Here is a 22,656-nt window from a genome sequence, read left to right on the forward strand (position 1 = left end):
TTGGGATGTAGCTCAATATTGTGCTTGCTTAGCATATCCAAATTCTCCATGCTGGAATGGCACACCCCTTACAAAAGTAAGACTTAGTAGGCTTTGTTCATTTGTGGGCACCCAGCAAGAACTCCTAACTCCCACAAGAAACAACAGACTGCCTATTATGACCAGGTCTCAATACACCCAACATTTCCCCCATTAGGTTTCCTGCCTTCTTTTAAAATTCTTCCAATTACCAATGTAATGATGCAATTCAGTGTGCAAAAAAAGAGCTACATGAAAATACTATTGGTGAAGTGTTTTACACATGCAAGCTGTCCCTCCTCTCCAACTTAATGTAAAAGCTAACACAAATATTAACTTTAAACAAATTTTTATTACACAAAGGTTGTCACATAATTGGATATTTCTCTACTTTGTACACAATTATTCTCCACAGAAAGGCTGCTTCTGAACTTCTCATCTGGTGATAGCAAGCACTAAAATCCTGATTTTAGCAGAATAGTAGTAGAAATGCCTCAATGATTTAAGTTGAAAGCAGTACATTGGTACATGGCTCTTGCACCCAGTATCAGGAATGTACAAATGTCTTTATTCAAAAATACAAAATAAATTATTTGTAGGCATGGACAATGACAGCAGTAAACCATTATATACTGTCAACTGAAACCAGTAACTGATGGTTATAGTGATTTTCTTAAACATCAACCAGCCTTTTCTTCAGTCATTCTCTTCAACTGACTTCTCTGAAGTTATTGGTGAGGAACCCTGCCTTGAGCTTCCTGTCACAGTTCATTAATAATGGTAAAGCACTATTCTGAGAATTAGAACATGCCACCTCCCATACCACCTCCCATTCCACCCATTCCACCCATTGCAGGGTCCTTTTCTTCTTTAGGAATTTCTGTGACTACGACTTCTGCTGTGGTTAACAGAGAAGCAACTCCAGCAGCATCCAATAAGGCAGTTCTTACAACCTAGAAAAAGTGTAATGAAATGTTATTTTTCTCTTAGAAAAATGAGTTATGATAATTAAATTTGTCTCATATTGTGTTGTTAAAAGAATTTTAAAAGATACCTTCATTTTACTTATTTTTTTAATGTGGTACAGAGGATTGAACCCAGTGCTTCACATGTGATAGGCAAGCGCTCCCCCACTGAGCTAAAACTTCAGCCCCTTCTAAAAGAATTTTTAAAAAATATTCTACTAGGGCTGGAGCTGTAGCTCAGTGGTAGAGTGCTTGCCTCACACACGAGGCCCCGGGTTCAATCCTCAGCACCACACAAAGATAAACAAAAATAAAGATATTGTGTCCATCTACAACTAAAAATATTTAACTACTTACCTTTGTTGGATCAATGATTCCTTTTTCTACCATATTCACAAAATCTCCAAGCATAGCATCATAGCCAACTTCTGAGGAACTCTGCAGAATTTTCTCCACTATTAAAGAGCCTTCAACACCTGCATTCTTAGCAATAGTCATTGCAGGAATTTTGAGTGTTCTTTTAATGATTTCTATACCTGCAAAAAAGCAATTTTTAGCAAATTTACTTTCTTTCATTACTATCACTATATTATTCTACTTCAGTTATTCAGAAAACCAAAATCAGGCTTCAAGTAAACTCATTTGAAAGTTTTGTTTCTTTACCAATTTTCTGATCTTCATTAGCTGGAGTTAGTGAGTCCAAGGCTGGAATGCACCGAAGCAGAGCACAGCCCCCACCCAGAACAATGCCTTCTTCAACAGCAGCTCTTGTAGCATTGAGGGCATCTGTAACTCTGTCTTTCTTTTCATTCACTTCGACATCACTTGTCCCACCAACCTAAATGTTAAAAGAATTCCAAGTAGTATGGTCTCTCCCATTCAAGATGTAGACGCCAGATCATTTTTAAAAAGCACCCAGGGCCAGCCATGGTGGTATATACCTATAACCCCAGCTAACTGGAAGGCCCAGGCTAGAGGATCCCAAGTTCAAGGCCAGCCTCTGCAACTGAGATCCTTTCTCACAAAAGAAATGTTTGGGGCAAGAAATCAGAATTTCCACGACCAAGTTAATCCCATAAATATTTATTAAAAAAAAAAAAAAAAAAAAAAAGGCTCAAGAAGCCAAGACACTTTACCCCCTATAATAAATCTTACCTTGAGCACAGCTACTCCATCTGAAAGTTTTGCCAGTCGTTCATTCAGTTTTTCCTTTTCATATTCACTATTTGTCGTTTCTAATTGCTCTGTAATTTCTTGAATACGCTTTTCAATTTGAGCTTTATCACCTTTTCCTTTCAAAAGCATGGCATCATCTTTGGTGACAATGACCTCTCCAACTTTTCCTAAATCATGAGGCTGAACATCTTCAATATTTAGGGTCAAACCCTCCTCACCAAACACCTACAAAAAACATTACAAAGTGAATGCCTATAAGTTACAGTGTCTTCCTTTGTACCAAGTTTATTAATGCAAGTATTTTGACAGGAGAAACATCTTGAAATACCACATAGTTTTTCAAAGCTACTACTAGGTCAGAACAAGATTTGAATAGTCTTTCATTGCATTTCCAACTTCTCACTTGATCATCACAACTGTCATTAGTATTATTTGAGAAAGAAAACACCACCCAGTCTAAATTCCTCAAGTTCTATATCCATTCTATCATATTCCTTCAAAACTGAAAACAGATATAGTCAGTAAACCCATTCTTATGCCAGACTAATTGCAACGAAAGAAAGGGAACCCAATCTAACTCCCACTTTCCAAACATCCAACAGAAACAGATAGTAGACATTTACTCATACATTTCAGACCTGGAAGTATAAATAACATTCAGTAAGTGAACATCACATTTAACTTACTGCACCACCAGTAGCAATAGCCATATCTTTAAGTTGGTTCTTTCTGTTGTCACCAAAACCTGGAGCTTTAACTGCCACAACCTGAAGACCAACTTTCAGCCTGTTAAGAACAATTAACGATAAGATTTAAATAGAATAAAAATACCCAGCTTAGTTCCCCTTAAGTTGCAGTACTATTACTTAGGACTGCTGCCACTGGTTTTTCTTTCTAATATTATAACAAAAGTTAGTTAGTATGAACAAGCAATGTTCTGAATGGATTCCTTTAAAATAAATGTTATATAAAGCTGATGGTGGCATTAAATTTACCTGAAATTTTATCAGGTAAATGAATACTTGGAATACAAAATCAAAGAAATGTCCATCTGAAAGCAGATTGTAGAACAGAAGGAATATTTAGATTTGACTCAGAGCTGGTCTATAGTACTGAGACAGACAGAAATCAGAACAGTAAGCTGTGATGATATGCCATGCCAAGTGAATCAGATATCAACTTCACAGCTATCAGTAAATGATTCAATAAAAACTCTGTAGGCTTTAGGGGAAGTGGATGTAGCTTCATGGTATATAGTACTTGCCTAGCACATGTGAGGCCCTGGGTTCAACACTCAGCACCACAAAAATCAAAACAACTACCAAACAAAACAAAACACCAAGGTAGGTAGGCTTCAAGTTTCACTATCTACAAGGTTTTTCTTGACTTCCCTACTCCCCACACTCTGGAAACCTAAGCTAAGGAAGATACTCCACATTAAGCAAGCTCACATAAAACTTTTCGATCAACTCAAGGTATTTTGTATCTGAAATACACTTGCTAATTAATTTGTACATTTTCACTATAACAAAACTAGGAAAGTATTGGGTTGGATATACCTCAATTCTAAGATTAAAAAATCTTAATGCTTGAGATTATGTTTATAGCATGAACATTACTTGTATTAAATTTTAAAGTGATATTTAAATACAGATTAGTGAAGAACTCACTTTGATCGCTAATTTCTTTCAGATCGTTTATTAATGTTTACACATGACATGAAGTGCCTAACATTGTTTTATTACCCTAGCTACAAACAAGTTAATCAAGCCAGGCATGGTAGCACACTCCTGTAAACCTAAAGATCCAGGAGGCTGAGGCAGGAGGATGGAAAGCTCAAGGCCAGCCTTAGCAACTTAACAAAGCCCTAAGCAACGTAAGACTTTTTTTTAAGAAAAGGGCTGGGGATGTAGCTTGGTGGTTCTGCACCCCTGGGTTCAACCTCCTGTACTGAAAAACATAAGTGAATCAAATGTGGAGACACAAAATTAATATCTCAAACAGAAATATAAATTAATTTTTCCCCTAGAAATATAAACCACATACACTGCCTATTACCTATTCAAAACAAGTGTACTTAGAGCTTCTCCATCAACATCTTCAGCAATTATGACCAATGGTTTACGGTGAGCATTGGCAATTTCAAGAGCAGGTACAATGGACTGGACGCTAGAAATTTTCTTTTCACTCAACAGAACATAAGCATCCTGGAATTCACATTTCTGACCTGCAAAAACAATGTATGTTTTACATCAACATTTCACTACTGAGAATAATTCGACTACAACTTATTTAATGAAAAGTTAAAACAATGCTTCAATACCATTATTAAAAAAGTGGTGAAAAGGTCCATATTTTTTCCTTCTTCGCTTACTATAATATTAACTTTTAAAATATCACAAATCTGGGCTGGGGTTGTGTCTTAGAGGATTTAGCACTTGCCTAGCATGTGTGAGGTACTGGGTTTGATCCTTAGTACCACGTAAAATAAAATAAAGATATTGTGTCCACCTATAACTAACAAATGTTAAGAAAAAATATTACAAATGCTTTCTAGTGGTGTGCTACCAACTAATTAACACCTATACTAGTGAGGTGTATTTTTAAAGTTTTGCTCTTACCTTTTGATGTATTAATAAAGTACGGAGAGATATAACCTCTATCAAACTTCATGCCTTCAATAATTTCTAATTCATCCTCAAGTGTTTTTCCATCCTATCAAAAGTCAAAGAATTAGATATAGGACTTCACAAAACTTGGAATTACAGACCAAATTAATAACAATACAACCCACTGGTCATAACTCATTTAGAAAGAAGTATGCAAATGCCTAGAGCATTCAACCCCAATTCTGCAACAATTTCCCAAAATATATATTTGAATAATTCTTCCAGGGGAAACAGTATTACCTAACTCAGAACAGATTCATTGCAGGAAACCAAAGCTATTAGTTCACACAAAACCCAGTAAGTACTAAACTCCGTAGAGATGAGAACACATTAAGTAAAGTTTCAATTACCAGACACCTCATTCAAGCTATAGTTAAAAATACACAGTTGCCAAGCAGATGCAGTGGCACATGTTAATGGTTCCTGCTACTTGGGAAAAAGGAAGAGTTTAGGGCCCATCTGGGCGATAAAGCAAGACCCTGTCTCAAAACAAAAAACCAAACACTTACCTTTACTGTAATCACACCCTTTCTTCCAACCTTTTTCATTGCATCAGAAATAATGTTGCCAATTTCTTTGTCTCCATTTGCAGAAATGGTAGCAACCTGAAATAATTGTTACTCCTCAAAATTAAATGGTAATGCTATTGTCCTCAATCAATACCCTTGGAGTTTCCTAGTAGCTTCCAAACTGATACTTCTATCCAGAAGAAAGGGGAATTCACTACATAATTTTTTCTTTTCCATACTGGATATTGAACCCGAGACCTCACACGTAACAATATATAAGCAACACCCCAGGCCTTTAAAACTTGGTTTTTTGTTTGTTTGTTTTTAATTTTGACACCAAGTCTTGTTGCTCAGGCTGGTGTGGAACTTTGGAAACCCCTGCCTCAGATCCCCAGTAGCTGGGATTATAGGTGTGTATGTGGTAGATTTAATCAAATATTGATTCTCTGGTTCAGTGCTTTTTAAATTTATTACTTTGAAGACGGAATAAATACACTATCTTTTAAAAAAATATTTATTTCTTAATTGTAGTTGGACACAATACCTTTATTTTTCTTTATTTTTTTTTAGTTGCTGATACTTTTTATTTATTTATATGCGGTGCTGAGAATCGAACCCAATGCCTCACACATGCCAGGCAAGTGTGCTACCTACTGAGTCACAATCCCAGCCCTTCCACAATACTTTTATTTTACTTAATTTTATGTGGTGCTGAGGCTCGAACCCAAAGTGCATGCTAGGCAAACACTGTACTGCTGGGCCACAACCCCAGCCCAAATACATTATCTTAAACAAAAACAGCAAGAAAAAACTGATCTCATTTTTTGTTGGCAAATGAGGTGATATCATAAATTGACATCAAGGGTAGGAGTATAGCTCCATAATAAGAGTGCTTGCCTGTCACATGAAAGACCCTAGATTCAATCCCTAGCATTGCAAGTAAAAGCATAACTGACAAGAATCAAGAACATGTTCATGTGTGTATGAATCCATTTTACAGCCACACAGAATAACCCATAAAGATCTAAATGACAGGGCTAGGGATGTGAATTGGTGGTCTTGCCTAGCATGTGCAAAGGCCCTGGTTTTATCTCAAGCACAAATTATGGCAAGAGAATTTTAAAAACATTTTAGAAGTGCAGGGCATGGTGGCATTAGCAGGCAAACCCAGCAACTGGGGATGCTAAAGAAAGAGGATAACCCAGCCTGGGCAACTCAGGAAGACCTGCCTCAAAACAGAAAATAAAAAGGATTGGAGGATGTAGCTCAGTGTTAAAGCACCCCTGGATTCAATCCCAAGTATGAAAAAAACCAAAACAATAACATACCAACCCATACATATCACTAAAAGCAAACCCTTATCATAACATTACAAAATGTCCTTACCTGAGCAATTTCTTCAGGAGTTGTCACAGGTTTAGACTGCTTCTTGAGTTCAGCAATTACAGCATCAACAGCTAACATCACACCTAGTTCAAAAACATATATTGGTTTCATTACTTCCATGTACAGTAGAAATACTGAGGTGACTATTTACTGGTACTACACACTGAACCAAGGGTTCTTATGCATGCCAGGCAAGCACTCTACCACTGAGCTACACTCCCAGCTCATGACTAATATTTTAATCCCTTAATTAAGCCTGTATACAGCTTTTGTACCAGTGCTTTCCCTAATCACATGGAGTTGGATAATACGCAATGAAGCAGTAACTTAAGATTTACCTAGTAAACCGAGTCTCACAATACCAAAATTATTTTGAAAACCGGACCAAGAAAAGGTCCATGGGTATAATTTCAAGTCTTTCTAATTAAAGTATGTTGCCTGTCTCTAAGGTTTACTCAACACCTCTCACTCCATTGTATGACAGAAAAGAAGTCTTACTTCCAAAAAGTAGTATTTTTAGAAATAGTGAAATAAAGACATTCGTACCTCTCCTGATTTCCACAGGATTAGCACCCTTGCTAATCTTCTCGAAGCCTTCTTTGGCAATAGAGCGTGCCAGTACAGTAGCAGTGGTGGTGCCATCCCCGGCCTCTTCATTTGTATTATTGGCAACATCTTGAACAAGTTTAGCTCCAATATTTTTGTATTTATCCTTTAAATCAATTGACTTTGCAACAGTCACACCATCTTTTGTTACTTTGGGACTTCCCCAACTCTGTTCAATAATTACTGTTCTTCCCTATAATTGCAGAGGGAAAAAAATATGACAAGATCACTTTGGGCAACTATTTAAAATCCTCAATACAAATTGTGTCATTCGTATCAGTCCCACAATATGAACCTCAAGGGCAAGTTCATCCACATTCTTGGTTTACAGACAAAATGACCTCTCCACTTCTCTGCCAAGAGCATTAACTTTGAATGAGGTATTATGGGAGGTAAAAATCCTAGGGACTAAAAGATGTCATAAAATGAACAAGAACACAAGACAAACTATAAAATTCCAGAACATTATTAAAATATTTCACACTTAAGTTTTGGCTAATGCCTGTTTGCTTTAAATTCAACAAAATAATAACCATCATTAAACAGTCTGCTCTTCCAGGTTTACTAAACATTAAACACAGCACGTATAGGACTGGAAGTGTTGGGATCTCAACCAAGCTACTACTTTCTATTCCTGAATGTGAAATGGAATATTTTATAACTGAGCAGATAAAAGAAGCATCACTTGGCTGCATACCACCTTCAAAGGCTTCCTCAAAATATTGCCACTCAGTATTCAATGATATAGAATTTTATATGTGCTTTGGAACAAGTGATGGCATAAACACACTATTATCTATGGGCAATAGTTTTCCAAGTGCAGATGAAAAAAGTTGTGGAGATGGATGGCAGAGATGGTTGCACAATGAAAATGTAATCAATGCTCCTAAAGTATACACATAAAAAGAAAAAAGGGTAAAATTTTAGCTAGGGTGGCACATGCCTGTAATCCCAGCTACTCAGGAGGCTGCACCAGGAAGATCAGGAAGTTGGAGGCCACCTTAGAGAACCTGCCTCAAAATAAAACAAAAATGGATGGGGATGTAATTGCAGGGGTAAAACAACTGCCCAGCATTCAGGAGGCCCTGATCCACAATAAAGTATAAATTTTTTTTAAGCATATTTTACTACAATATAAACACACACTCATTTGAGATATGGTAAGACATAAGCCATACTCTTTCATCCCTCTATACTTAACATTAACTACTGGGAAAAGATCCAAAATTTCAAGTAGGCAAATTGTACCTCTAAGTTTTAAGAATCCACCTTGAGCTATGAGTTACTTCCCGATTACATCACACACTGTACAAAATAAATGGTCGATCTGGCTGAAGCAGTTTAAGTTTTAAGACCACTAGATCTAGATAGACAACTAGATAGACAAAACAAAAAACCGTCCCCAGAAAATACAATAGCTTCAAATTCTTTTAAGTACTGTTCCATAGTTCAGTGAGACTACCTACATTAACAAAACGTTATCCCTTACTTAATAATATTGTAATTAAAATAATAAAGAATACTGATACCTTTGGCCCCATTGTAACAGCTACAGCGTCGGCTAAAAGGTCTACACCTTGAAGCATTAAGGCTCGGGCATCTGCACCAAATTTTACATCTTTGGCATAAGCCCGAGTGAGATGAGGAGCCAGTGCCCTAGACACTGGTCTCATCTGGCGAAGGACTGTGGGTAGTCGAAGCATTTCTGGGGAAGAAAAGGAGATGATCAATAATAGCACTACTCTCGGGTCTCAGCAGAGACATGTCCACCTGTGTTTAAAAAAAAAATAAAATACATGCAACGTTTGATGTGGGCTGACCTCTGATAACCACCACTATGTCAGAGCCATGGAACGCAGGGGCAGCTTCAGAACAGTTACTAACCCTAGCTTAGAAAAGACGCCCCCAGGCCTGACCTACAGCACTAGCACAAAGCATATCCAATTCCTTTCCCGTGGCCACCTACCCCAGTCGCTCCAAACGAGTTAATATTTTACAGCTAAAATGGCCTTGAAAGAAGAACCACTCCAAAAATGTCCCTGCGAAACCCAGGCAGTGGGAGTAGAGAGGAAGGTTACAAATCCGAGTGAGCACGTAAGTATAGGTATACTTGGCGATGCAAAACGCCGCTCAGCAAAAATTGTCTCCAAGTATCCACCCGAGGTTACTGTATCAGAACAAATTACCAAGGCCGCGATGAGGAGGGCACCCGCCCGGCCCACTCCGCAGCCCCACGTGTCTTCCCTTCAGGACGCCCCCAGCAAGGTCAAAAAAGGAGGTACAGTATTTCTGCTACCAGCGGGGCAAAAACCAGTTCCTTCACGGAAGCTACCACTCGCCTTGGCGCCCCGCAATCGGCCTGGAGCGGGTTGCACATGAGCGCCCAAGTAGCTACTACCCCCAGATTCTATCCCGCAGGCATGTCCGCCCTCCTTCCCACGCCTGGACTGGGGCCGCGAACCGTCCGCACGTGATAGGAACCCTCATGGCCGCGCGAGGCCTGGCTCCGCCGGCTAGGCCCGCAGAGCCGTGGAGAAGTACCGGCTGTAGCCCGCCGGCACTCTCAGGGACGTCTGCGTTGGAGGAAGGCCTACTCCGGGGTCGCCAGTCCTAGAACGAAGCGGCGCAAGGCGGCCGCGTACCTGCGGGGCGTCGGCAGGGAGTGCACGCGGCAAGGCAGACCGTCTGCGGCGAGTGAGGGACAGAGTGCAAGGCGCACACGGCAATGAGCCCGAATCCCCTCCCTCCGCCACCCCTTACCCCCCCCACCCGCCCTGCGGCACCGCGCGTGCAGGCGGCTCCCGCCCCCTCCGAGTCGGCGGGCCCGGCCATCAGCATAACTTGCTCGCGAGCCCCGCCCCTCCTACCCGCGCAGGGTCAGGCTAGCGGGCCCAGTCCTCTTGCCCGCTTAGGCTAGTTCCCGGGCCACTCTCAGTTCCAGAACTTTCCGGAAAGCTCCGCGCTCTCTTAGAGTCAAGGGTCAAATCGCGTCATTTCCGGGAGGGGAAACAGGGGTAGATCTTTCACCTGGGCTGGCTGCCTAGAAAAGCCTAGAAAGAGCGCCTCTTTTCTTCCGCCTCCCAGCCCTCGCGTCAGTGGCCTGCGCTGAGTCCTTGGGACGAATCACGGCGCGCGCTGGCGCGGCCGCCCTCTCTCCCGAGGGCGGGGGCGGGGGCGGGGCAGGGTCCATCGCGCGTGCGCGCGGGACGGTCTTTTCACGTGTTCCGAGGGCCGGACTGCGAGTCTCTTTGCGGCGGCGGCACGAGAGCAGAGTCCGAGCTGCGGCGGCGCGAGTCATGGTGAGTCCTGCGTGGCCCGGAAGCCGCCGGATCCTGCTCGGTTAGGATCCAACGGGGAGTCCCTAGCGGCCCTCTTTTGGGCCTGGTAGGTGATATGGTGGGCCACTTGGTGACCGCCCCCACCTGTACCCCGGGGAGGCGAGCCCCGCTCGACCCCTTCCTCCACCGCGAGATTTTTGGACGTACGCGTTCCGCAGGCGTGGTGGGTAGGGGGCGGGAACTTGGACGCGTGCGTGGCTGCCAGCCTGCTTCTGCGGGGCCTTCGTGGGTGTGTGTCTTGGAGAAAGAGCATGGCCTCAAGTAAAAAGATTGACCTTCATCGTTTCCTGAAAATGTCCAGAAAACCTGAGGACGGAAAATATTTGACCTTGGAATAAAACTAAGGTTACCCCTAAAAATAGACTGGTTGCTGATGGCGAGAAGCCACAACGACCCTAAAGGGACATAGGGAATGGGAATTAAACTTGATTTATAAAGCGGAACGTTCAAATTCACCTCCTGTGAATAATATAAATTTTGGTATTAACTTTGAACTCAACATGTTAGATGTAATGCTTATAGTGGTGTGGTCTGTTGAATGTAATTTACATAGTGTTGTTTCAGCTCTTTTAACATTTTTTTTTAAACAGGCTGGACAAGCATTTAGGAAGTTTCTTCCACTTTTTGACCGAGTATTGGTCGAAAGGAGTGCAGCCGAAACTGTAACCAAAGGAGGCATTATGCTTCCAGAAAAATCTCAAGGAAAAGTATTGCAAGCAACAGTAGTAGCTGTGGGATCAGGCTCTAAAGGAAAGGTAAATGGGCCACAGTGTGGAACTAATATTTTTGTGTGCATTGCAAGAAAAAGAAGTAAGAAAATCTTGTGTTATTTTCTAGGTAATCTCTAACCTTATTTTAATGAAAGTGATTGTAAAATAATCACTTTGCTTGTTTTATATGATAGGGATTTCCAGTGTATTGAAATTGTCCTTATTTCCAGTGTTGAAATTGTACTTAGCTTTTTGGTAGGTTCCTTATGATCGTTTTCTTCAAATTCTAAATTTTTGACTAGACAGAAGGTTATGTCTCAAGAAGTCACTGGGTTTTTTAACAATTCACTGAAATTAACTCCAATCATTGACCTTTGTTGGCATACCTGTGAAAGGAACAGTTGACCTTATCCTTGTAAATTTTCTCCAGTTAACTGTGTAGACCTCCAGCTTTTAAAAGTGTCGGACAGTAAATGCTTTTATATATATTTGGGAGTCAAATATGATAACCACATTGTTCCAGTCTCCTCAAACTTAGTTCCACTAAGGAACTGTCCTGGAATTAGGAATAGGAGGACTTTCAAGAAATCCTTTTATTTCACGTGTCCATAGATTATGTTAATATTTAACAATTTTAAAGTTAGGTTTGGTTAGTTAAACTTTGCTTTTCCAGTAAAATTCCTTGGGTTTTTACCCTGAAGTCAGAACCTGAGTTTTAGTTGAAGTATGTTCCTTATTGCAAATTAGGATTTTAAAGTGATGTTTTTGTTGTGAAAAACTGCAATTCTAGTATAAAGTAGCCACCCAGTTACCTTCATTAAGTGAGGGTTGGGATTGTTTCTCAGCGGTAGAGCACTACCTAGCATATGCAAGGTGCTGGGTTCCATCCTCAGCACCACATGAAAAAAAAAAAAAGTATTGTGTCTAACTACAAAAAAATATATATATATTTTTTAAAAAGTTAAGTGAACTGGATGTATTTGCTGATAAACATCTTTATTATCTTAAGGGTGGAGAGATTCAGCCAGTTAGTGTGAAAGTTGGAGATAAAGTTCTTCTCCCAGAGTATGGAGGCACCAAAGTAGTTCTAGATGACAAGGTATGTAAAGTTAATAGTTCTAAAAAGAAGTTAAGTATTTGCTCTTAGCTGTCTTAACTAATAGTTTCTCTATTTGCAGGATTATTTCTTATTTAGAGATGGTGACATTCTTGGAAAGTATGTAGACTGAAACAAATCACTGTTGAAATGGCATCCTATGAAGCTGCCCATTCCACTGAAGTTCTGAGATCTTTCATCATGTAAATAATTTCCATGTGTCTTTTATAATAAACTGATGATAATCTAATAACATCCACTGTCTCAAAATCTTAGTTTCCCCGTACTTGTGTAAACATTTCCAAATAAAATATGTAATGAATGGTTAGTCTTTATTTTATAACTTAAGGTGGTTTAGAGTTCTCCAGCTTATGCTTTTTTCAAGTAATCTAGAAAATTCTGAGAAAGGAGGTTTCTAGATAGATGACTTTTCATGTTGAATTTAACTTTATTACATAGTTGTTTCATCCTGATACAAAGCCATGGATTTATACTTTTAAAAATTCTGGCTTAAATATAACAACCTTGTAGTATAGTCTTTGGTTGATGAATCCATTGTTTGGGTTTTGTTTCTTTTTTTAATGCCTCGTTTCTTAATTTTTGTGTTGAAAAATTTATTTCCTGAATGAATATTTCCAGTTTTCAAAATAACACTACTACTTAATCTATTTGGCAAAAACATGCAAGGCGAGATATAGTCACTAACATAGGCTGAATGCCTTCTGTTTTCCAAGGTAGGAACTTTGTGGTGGTAATAATAAATAACCAAGGACTCTCAGTAGGAAGTATCAAAGCCAGAATTTGGACTTCAAGATGCTATTTAAAACTTTATCCTTTGGCTTTTGCTAGCTACTTCTGAGCATTTAGAACACATTATTTGAATTAATTCTGCTGATCAACACTGGTATTGGGGAACAGGTAGTTCATTACTTACATATTTAGTATACCGTATGTTGATTTAAAAAAAAATTTTTTTGGTGTTGATGGACCTTTATTTATTTATATGCTGTGCTGAGAATTGAACCCAGTGCCTCACACATATGAGACAAGCACTCTACCACTGAGCCACAATCCCAGCCCCCATAAGTTGGATTTAACAGAAAGAAAATGAAACATTTTCACTGAAGGAGATAAACAGCGAGAAATTTAAGATTCCAACCTCCCACCTCTTCAGTCCTTTTCTTCCTCCAGGGAGAAGTCTTTTCTTCTTTTCTGCTGTCCTCAATAAAGCTTCTACTTTCCACTCTTAAAAAAAAAAGATTCCAACCTGTTCTAGAGTTAACTCCTAAGCAACAATCTCAGCTAATGGCTATGTCTTTTGTACCAGGGACTGAACTGAGCCATATCCCCAGCCCTTTTTTTGTGTTTCTTTTTTTTTTATAGAGACAGTTGCTGAGTTGCTTAGGGCCTCATAAGTTGCTAATGCTGGCTTTGAACCCCAAATCCTCCTACCTCAGCCTCCCAAACCTTTGGGATTATAGGCATGTGCCAAAGTAGTATGTGCCATTAATATGTATATACATTTCTGTTTGTGTTGATGTCTGATATACTAAAGTTAGTTTTTCTTTGTTTTGGCCTCTGTCTTGCTGTCCTCATGTCTCAGCCTCCCAAGTTACTTGAGATTACAGGTATCTGCTATACCTGGCTACCAAGTTTTTAATTTTTGTCAAATTTAGAAATATGCTTTTTGTTGGGCATGATAGCTCATGCTATAATCCCTCCATAACTATGGAGGCTAAGGCAGGAGGATCGAAAATTCAAATCCAGCCTCAGCAATTTTGTGAGACCCTATTAAAAAAATATAAAGGGCTGGGAATGTTGCTCAGTGGTTAAGCACCTCTGGGTTCTGTCCCGGTACCAAAAAAAATGCATTTTAGTATTCAAGTTGATCATAAATTTCGTGCTCTGCCTCAGGCTAGATAGTTTTGATTTTTTTTAAGAGAGAATTTTAATATTTATTTTTTAGTTTTCGGCGGACACAACATCTTTCTTTGTGGTGCTGGGGATCGGATCGAACCTGGGCCGCACGCATGCCAGGCGAGTGCGCTACGCTTGAGCCACATCCCCAGCCCAGGCTAGTTTTGAAGCCCAGGTTTACCTTCACAATTATTTCCCTTTTGAGCAAAGGTTGAAAAGCAACATAGTGGTCTGAAACATGCAGTTCCTAAATTTTTAAGACAAAGTTGTTTTCCCTATTTTAATATTATTTATTTATTTAGTCATTCTGCTAGGCAAGCATCACAATAGAATTACTTAAATGTTAATAAATTTATCTCCTGATTTAGTAGGTTTGGATGGGGCTTTCACATTTTATGTGTAACCAGGTAATTTCCAAAGATGAATCCAAGGTTTGAACACTTTGATCTCAAAACTTACTTGTGTGGGTAAGTTGGAGAAATGGGAAAGCCATGGCCTTGAAGTGTCCTAGGTTCTTTGTGACAAGCTGTGCTGTTGCTGCTTTATTTTAAAACTGGCAAAGCAAAGCTTTAGGGAAGGTGAAGGTGAAAGTAGTGCTCTGAAGAATGAGCCAAGGGGGAGAGCGGCTCAAGGCCTTTTTGTGATACATTTTTTTTTTTTCTTACAGTTTATCATTTTGACTTTTTCTGCTTAGTATGTGCAGGAAGTCATTTTGGTATAATTAATAGCCCTTTTGGCTCCTGGGTATTATTTCAAATTCTGAAGCGTCTACTACCTGAAAGTTCTTCCCATAGTTTCAAGTTTTTCTTTTTTCTTATTCATTTACTTATATGTGGTGCTTAGAATCGAACCCAGTGTCTCACACATATAAGGCAAGCACTCCACCACTGAGCCACAACTCCAGCCCCTCAAGTTTTTCGTTTTTACTTTTGGCCTTAAATGGGGAGTGAACTCAGGAGCACTCTACCACTGAGCTATGTTCCCAGCACTTTTAGGTTTTTTTTAATTTTGAACTGGTCTCACTAAATTGCATAGGTTGGCCTCAAACTTGCAATCTAGGCCCAGATTGAATTTTGTTTTGTTTTGTCATGCTGGGGATAGAATCCAGGGCTTTGTGCATGCTAGGCAAGCACTCTACCAACTGAGTTATATCCCCAGCCCTTGTTTTTTAATATTTTGATCTTGGCTGTATCTGGAGATTTTCCTATTAAAAAATAACAGGCAATGTATCAAACCACTTTACTCTTTTACAGATTAAGCCTAGTTCTTTGACCATGTAAAATTTAACTCAAGTTATGCAGAATTTCATCTCATTTAATGCCTTAAGACGTTGACTTGGAAAAACACCAATGGGCATTGTCTGGCTTGTGTGTCACTTCAAAAAGACCAGTTATTTAATAGTATTTTTAAGTTACTTTTTAATCATGTGGGAGGCATTGTAGGCAGTGAGGATTCAAGAACTGTAGGAGAGGCACACAATAAACAAATTAATAGCATGCTTTTCATGTGAAGAAATTGGAAAAGCTGCTTAGGGAATAACATAAGTAAGTACCCTGTTAAGAGGATAATACTGTGACTTGTCTCTTCTGATCATTCTACTTCCCAGAAAGTTAAACTATTACATTATCTGTTGCAACCTTAGTGGCTTTACACAACAGTAAACATTTCACACTATATAAGTAGATCAGAAATTGGGAGCTGGTCGAAGTCTGGGGGTCTAATGAGGCTGCCATTATCTGAAAGCTTCACTTGGGCTAGACAGTTTCAAAATACACTCACGCCAGCAAGTTGATGCTTTTGGCAGAAGCCCTCAATTTCTCACTACACAGACCTCTGATATGTCTGCTTGACTGACTTCACACTTGAAAGCCATGATCATAGGGCAAGAGACTAAGGCAGAAGCCCACTGTCTCATAACATCAAAAGTCACATTCAACAACATCCTATTGGCTTTTCAAATCAGCCCTATTCAATGTGAAAGAATCACAGAAGTGTGTAAATACCAGAAGATGACAATCATTGGAGGCCAACAACTGCAGCCACCAATTTGATTAAATATTTTGGAATATTGCTAAGAGAGAAGTCACAAGAGTTTAGTATCATTTGCAGTCAGTTACCTAAGTTTAAATCCAAAAAAATTAACTGATAAATGTTCAGCAAATTTACTGAAGATGCATAAAATCATAAATGACACTGTTTTGTCCAACTGTGAATGTACATTATTACTATGGTTTTCTGCTGCTTCAACTTTACTCGGCCTGCAATGAAATTTCCTATATCTCATGAAAGTGCTACCCATACTTTAAAGCATATTTCAGCTACTTCTTACATTGTTCACTGGCTAAACTGTGCTTGACCTGACTTCCTTTAAGCCAGGATTGATGCTACAGTCCCATACTTGGCAATGCCCAGTAACAGAAAAAAGGAACCATTTCTTTTGGCATCTCCTTTTGAAAACAAGAAAACTTTTTCCCAAAGTGCTCCATCAGACATCCTTAACATTTCTTTAGGATAAAATGGAGTTAAATGCCTACCCCATACTAATCATTGGCTTAAGCTAATAGGGATTTATCCCTCACTTGGAGATGAGATTTACCTTTCCTTGGTCACAGGAACAAACAGACAAGGAGCAAGATCCAAGTCTGTTTGCAAAGAGACTGCAAAAACGGAAGGGGTAATGAATAGGCAACCAACAGGAGCTGCTATACACTGGAGGCATTCTGTTTTGTAGTATAGTAATCTACATATTGCCCTTAAAGTCTTCGAGGAAAATCATAGCCTCTAAAACATTCATGTTTCTCACCATCTTACTCTGTACTTTGCATATGTTACTTGTTCACTCTTAATAGTCCTGTGCCTCAATGTTTTAGTCAACAACTGCATATAAAACAGTGGTCTTGTAAGATTATATTGCCTAGTGACCTCAGCCATTTTTGTTTATGCAAGTACACTATGATGTTCGGTCAATGACAAAATTGCCTAATGATGCATTTCTCAGAATGTATTTCTGTTAAATAAAGCAGAATTGTACTTTGATTTAAAAATTACCCAAAGTCACCAGGTGTGGGGGCACATCCCTATAATCACAGCTACTTCAGGGGCTGAGACAGAAGAACTGCAAGTTCAAGGCCAGCCTATGCTATTTAATGAGACCCTATCCTAAAATTTTAAAAAATCATCAAGGCAGAAAGAACACTTCTGGATTTAACCTTCAGTATCCCTGTCTCTCACACACATACACACACACACACACACACACACCCTGAAACATACTTCCCAAAATGAATTTCATACTAGAGAAGATATTTTGAAAATTATGATACTTTAGATTTATAAAAATATTTTCTTCAGGAGACTTCTAAAACTGTTTAATATTAATTTTGCTTTTGTAGTCTGTTCAGTAGAGGAAAAGGACTATGTAGAACCTTCATTACAATTTAAGAAACTTTTTTTTTTTTTTTTTGGTACTGGGGATTGAACTCAGGGGCATTCAACCACTGAGCCACATCCCCAGGCTTAACAGGGTCTCAGTGGGTTGCTTAGCACTTTTCTTTTGCTGAGGCTGACTTTGAATTCAAAATCCTCCTCTCTCAGGTATGTGTGTCACTGTATCTGGCTACAAATTAAGAAGCTTTTAATTGATAACCTTGTTTGAAGTCTTAAACTTTTACTTTTTTTGGTGGTACTGGGGATTGAACTCAGGACCTTGTATATGTTAAGCAAGTGCTCTACCACTGAGCTATATCCCCCCAGTCTTTGTTTGAAGTCTTAGTCAAGTGAATAGTCAATAGTCAAGTGAATCTAGATTGATTCTCAGTCCAGGGTCATTTTCTTTGGTTTATATTGCCTTTACCTGAAATATTCTAGTAACTCTTCATTACATCTGTTATTACTGATTAAGTTCTTTTCTTCTTTTTTTTCCTGGTGGTGGTTGGGATCAAATCCAGGGCCTTGCACATGCTTAAGTAAGCACTGAAACACACATGACTAAGCTCATTTTAAATTTTCTTTTCCCCTCACCCCCAACATTTTTCTTGTTTGAAGATCATAATCTGCAGGCTGACAGAGGAATGAAAATGTGAAGGTTGTGAAGTAGAAACATTTCAGCCCTAAAGAACAAGGTTCTTCTGTGAACAAGGTCAGGATTGACATCACCATGCAAATTTATTGGACTTTCCAAAGAGAATGATGAGTATTTTTTTCCTGAGTTTAACATTTATTCATCCATTTTTTTTTTTACTTTGACACAAAATGGGCTGAAACTATTTAGCAAATCTGGAATTAATAGAACATTAAAATGACCCCCCCTTTGACTGTAGGTAACTACCATTTACACTCCGAGAAATTACCACACAATCTGTGGAATTTAAACGTAGTCCTTAGAATGAGGTAGAGTCATCTATAGACCAAGAGACATACCAAGAACTCTGCCTTTTCACAGATCCTTCCTCCATCTCTGGTAGGGAGGTAGTTTTTGAGTGTCATTTGTCCTAGGATGTTCTACATTTAGTGTTAAGAATTGCTGATCTGCACGTCTCCTTTGTTAAACTCTAAATAACATATGGTGAAAGTCTTGGGCTTTTCATGCTTGTACTTCAGTGCCTACCACATAGTGGGCCTTTTTTGTTTTTTTGCAGTACTGAGAATTGACACAGGTCCTCTGCATGCTGGGCAAGTGCTGTAGCCCTGAGCTACATCCCCAGCCCTTAATAAATATTTGTTTTTTTTTTTTTTTTTTTTTTTTTGTGGTGCTGGGGATTGAACCCAGGGCCTTGTGCATGAAAGGTAAGCACTCTACCAACTGAGCTATGTCCCCAGCCCTAATAAATATTTGTTGTATGAGTAATTTTTTTTCTTTGGTGGGGGTTACTTGAGGTTTAACCTAACTGAAACACATCTCCAACTCTTTTTTTTTTTTAATTTTTTTTTTAGTTGTTGATGGACATTTATTTATTTATTTATTTATATGTAGTGCTGAGACTCAAACCCAGTGCCTCATACATGGTAGGCAAGTGCTCAGCCACTTGAGCCCAAATCAAGCCCCCTAGCTCTTTTTATTTTTATTTACTTATTTAATATTATGTTTTAATTGTAGTTGGACACAATATCTTTATTTTTTTATTTTTATGTGGTGCTGAGGATCAACCCAGTGCCCCGCACATGCTAGGCAAGCGCTCTACTGCTGAGCCACAACCCCAGCCCCTCTTTTTATTTTTCATTTTGAGACAGGATGTTGTTGAGCTGCTCAGGGCCTCACTAAATTGCTGAGTGTGAGGATGACCTTAGGCCTGAGCCTAAGCAACTCCATTTAAAAAACCCCAGTTTGAAACCTCCAGTCTCATTAGGCACACCTAACAGAACCCTCCAGTATGGCCTCAGACAAGTTACTTCCTCTCACCCTGATAAACAGAGTGAAGCCTCTGGCAGGCTGTCCTCTCCTGATAAGAGGAAAGGTAAGAAGATCAGGGTGGAGACTACCTGTTTCTGACCCCAGGGTAAATAAGGATTGAAAGGGAGGGGGGGGTCAAAAGCTCCCAAATTTGTTAAATAAAGAGCTAATGAATAGGGATTCAACCAGCCAAAACAAGGATGCAGTCCGCATGATGAGGACCTGGACTAACTGACATCCCATCACTTGACAACGTTTTTCCTGATCCTCTGCATGATCCTCACTGCTCTCAAACTCTACCGCCTCTTCTGGACCCTTGTGACAGCTGCAACTTTTCCGTAGTACCTGACCCCTCTCTTCAACCGGTTATCCACTCCACACCAGGAGAAGCCTGCCTTGGTTCCAGATCTGATCACCACAGTTTGAGTGAGTGTGCATCTGCTGGACATAAAGTCTAAGGTTAAGACCTTTGAATTTAGCACACAGAGGGAATGTCTGTCTTAGCCTGTCATGATTAAGTGAGTTTGCAGTGCTTATAATTAATCTAGAATTGTTTGCTGTGAATTGATTATGTCTATTGCAGTGCCTAACATTAAGGATTGTTGTTTTCTTGATTAAGAACCTATAGAGTGAAACTGTATTAATTTGAGTGAATAAAGCATTGAAAGGGGCAGAAGCACATGGAGATTCTTTATTTCTCCCTCTTGACTGCACATGTCGCAATTTTGCCCCCTTGTGACACTTAAGTTGGCCGTTAACTTGTGATCCTCCTGCCTCAGCTTCTGGAGTCGCAGGGATTACAGGTATGTGCCACCAAGCCTGGCAAATCTTTTAACAGATAGGAGCTAGTGCTAGGCAGAAAAAAAATAAGTCATTACTCTTATTTAAGAGTTACCAGTCTGCCTGGTTTGATGGCACACACTGTAATTCCAGCTATTCAGGAGGCTGAGGAAGGCGATCTCAACTTTGAGGTTAGCCTAGGCAATTTTTTTTTTTTTTTGGTGGTGCTGGGGATTGAACCCAGGGCCTTGTGCCGGTGAGGCAAGCACTCTGCCAATTGAGCTATACCCCCAGCCCTAGCCTAGGCAATTTAACTAGACCCTATCTCAAAACAAAAACCAAAACAAAAATGGTGAGGCTGGGGATGTGGCTCAAGCGGTAGCCCGCTCGCCTGGCAGGCGTGCTGCCTGGGTTCGATCCTCAGCATCACATACAAAGATGTTGTGTCCGCTGGAAAAATAAATAAATAAATATTAAAATTCTCTCTCTCTCTCTCTTAAAAAAACAAAAAACCAAAAATGGTGAATGGGGGCTTGGGATGTAACTCAGTGCTCGCAGGAGGCCCCAGGTTTAACCCCAAATACAGAGAAAAGAAAGTTTTTTTCCTTGAACCCAGGAAGCGCTTTACCACTTAGCTACATCCCCAGTCCTTTTTTAAAAAAACTTTTTGAGACAGGTGTCTCTCTAAATTATTTAGGACCTCAATAAATGCTGAGGCTAGCCTCAAACTTCTGATCCTCCTGCCTCAGCCTCCCCAGTTGCTGGGATGACAGTCCTGTGCCACCGGGCACTGGACCGGATCTTAAGTTTTCTTTTTTTTGGGGGGGCGGTGCTGGGGACAGAACCCAGGGCCTTGTGCATGCAAGGCAAGCACTCTCCAACTGAGCTATATCCCCAGCCCCTAACGGATCTTAAGTTTTCTAAACAGGATTTTTCTTTCTTTGTCTCTTTTTCTTTTCTTCTTCTTTTTTTTTTTTTTAACTTAACTTTAAAACTTGGAATCCTGGAAGAAGTAAAAATCCCACCATCAAGGACTAGTCATTTCCTTCTGCTTCCGACTTCCAAAAACGCTAATTCTAAGTACACCTAACGTAAAATACCAGACATCCACTCTACATTTTATAATGGCCGTCTGCGTCTTCTATCTACGCAAACTTGTCATTGAAAAAGTCCTTGGCTTTGTAGACAGCAGGTGGCAAAATATTTAGTAGTCAAATTTCCAGTCTAATTTCAGATTGGGTCGATTTCATGCAGATTCCTTATTATTTTTCCCAGACTGGTCCGTTTTCTACTTTGCTTCCCTTAGGTGGATTTTGGGGAGAATTAAGTTTCTTTAAATTTTTGCTTGCACATGGGTTTACCAAAACGGTCGCCATTGCGTAAACTCTTCCCTTGTAATATAATTAACAAGAGCCCAAGGGGAGGCACCTAAATGTGATGCAAGCCGCGCACACTGCCACAGGGGTCACCACCCTCGGAGCCCGCCCGCGGTCCTCCCCAAACCGCCCGTAAACCCCAGCCTTCCTGCCACTATTTCTCCAAGTCGACACCGGAACCTCCCTCCCCCTGCCTAGCCCGCCCTACTTCAGACTCCTCCCTGTCTTCCCGTCCTGCCCCGCGCGGACTACGGCTGTTCCGCAGAGTGCCGCCCCTCCCCAGATTCCGGACCGAGAGTGCCTCAGCGCCCCGCCCCCCGCGCAGGCAGTCGTCCCCTACATCCGGGTACCGACTCGAGCCGCCCAGACTCTGGCACTATGGTCATGGCGGAGGGGACGGCAGTTCTGAGGAGGAACAGGCCGGGCACAAAGGCGCAGGTATCATCTCCACACCTTTCTTGCCAGGGAACTCTCGGTACCCAGCGGTGCCGCGCTTGCAAGCTGGCGGCCGCCGAGGGAAGGTTGGGCCCCGGCCGCGGGCTGGCGGGCGGGGGCACTGGTGCCCGGCCTGCTCTTCCGGAGCCTCAGCCCCTCTGTCTGGCTGAGGCGGCAGTGGCCGCCCTCAAGGCCTGCAGAGCTCAAAACTGAGTGGGGGCGTGAGGCGCGCGTGGCGGTGGGGAACAGGGGTGCCTGCCCCGGCCCCGGGCTGTAAGCCTGTCCG

General features: G+C 40.5%; 2 protein-coding genes across 7 annotated transcripts in view; one reads left to right on the forward strand and one right to left on the reverse strand.

The window, feature by feature from the left end:
* Positions 1–350: 350 nt before the first annotated feature.
* Positions 351–10,334, reverse strand: Hspd1 (heat shock protein family D (Hsp60) member 1). Of its 2 annotated transcripts, none has more exons than XM_046447309.2 (12): positions 10,197–10,334; positions 8,859–9,034; positions 7,270–7,522; positions 6,724–6,806; positions 5,338–5,433; positions 4,781–4,874; positions 4,218–4,386; positions 2,846–2,945; positions 2,139–2,384; positions 1,647–1,821; positions 1,341–1,519; positions 351–971 (listed from the first exon to the last, which is right to left on the reverse strand). In XM_046447309.2, the coding sequence occupies exons 2-12, from the start codon at positions 9,030–9,032 to the stop codon at positions 819–821; spliced, it is 1,722 nt and encodes a 573-aa protein (XP_046303265.1). In that variant the 5' UTR covers positions 9,033–9,034; positions 10,197–10,334; the 3' UTR covers positions 351–818. The 2 variants fall into 2 exon arrangements, with proteins under 2 accessions (XP_046303265.1, XP_046303266.1); XM_046447310.1 differs by lacking the exon at positions 10,197–10,334 and adding an exon at positions 9,972–10,079.
* Positions 10,335–10,484: 150 nt separating this feature from the next.
* Positions 10,485–22,656, forward strand: part of Hspe1 (heat shock protein family E (Hsp10) member 1) — a 34,456-nt gene continuing 22,284 nt past the window's right edge. For 2 of the 5 annotated variants that reach the window (XM_046447311.2, XM_058580350.1), the window contains exon 1: positions 22,213–22,373. In XM_046447311.2, the coding sequence (XP_046303267.1) occupies positions 22,314–22,373 (60 nt within the window). In that variant the 5' untranslated portion in view covers positions 22,213–22,313. Of the gene's footprint in view, positions 10,629–11,257; positions 11,423–12,386; positions 12,477–12,555; positions 12,796–22,211; positions 22,374–22,656 lie in introns of those variants that run through there. The other 3 variants (XM_058580351.1, XM_046447313.2, XM_046447312.2) reach the window with 3 other exon arrangements.

This window comes from Marmota monax, unplaced genomic scaffold (assembly GCF_021218885.2).
Source record: "Marmota monax isolate L192 unplaced genomic scaffold, Marmota_monax_Labrador192_F-V1.1 WCK01_AAM20220418_F8-fsc00007, whole genome shotgun sequence".
Classification (NCBI taxonomy): domain Eukaryota; kingdom Metazoa; phylum Chordata; class Mammalia; order Rodentia; family Sciuridae; genus Marmota; species Marmota monax.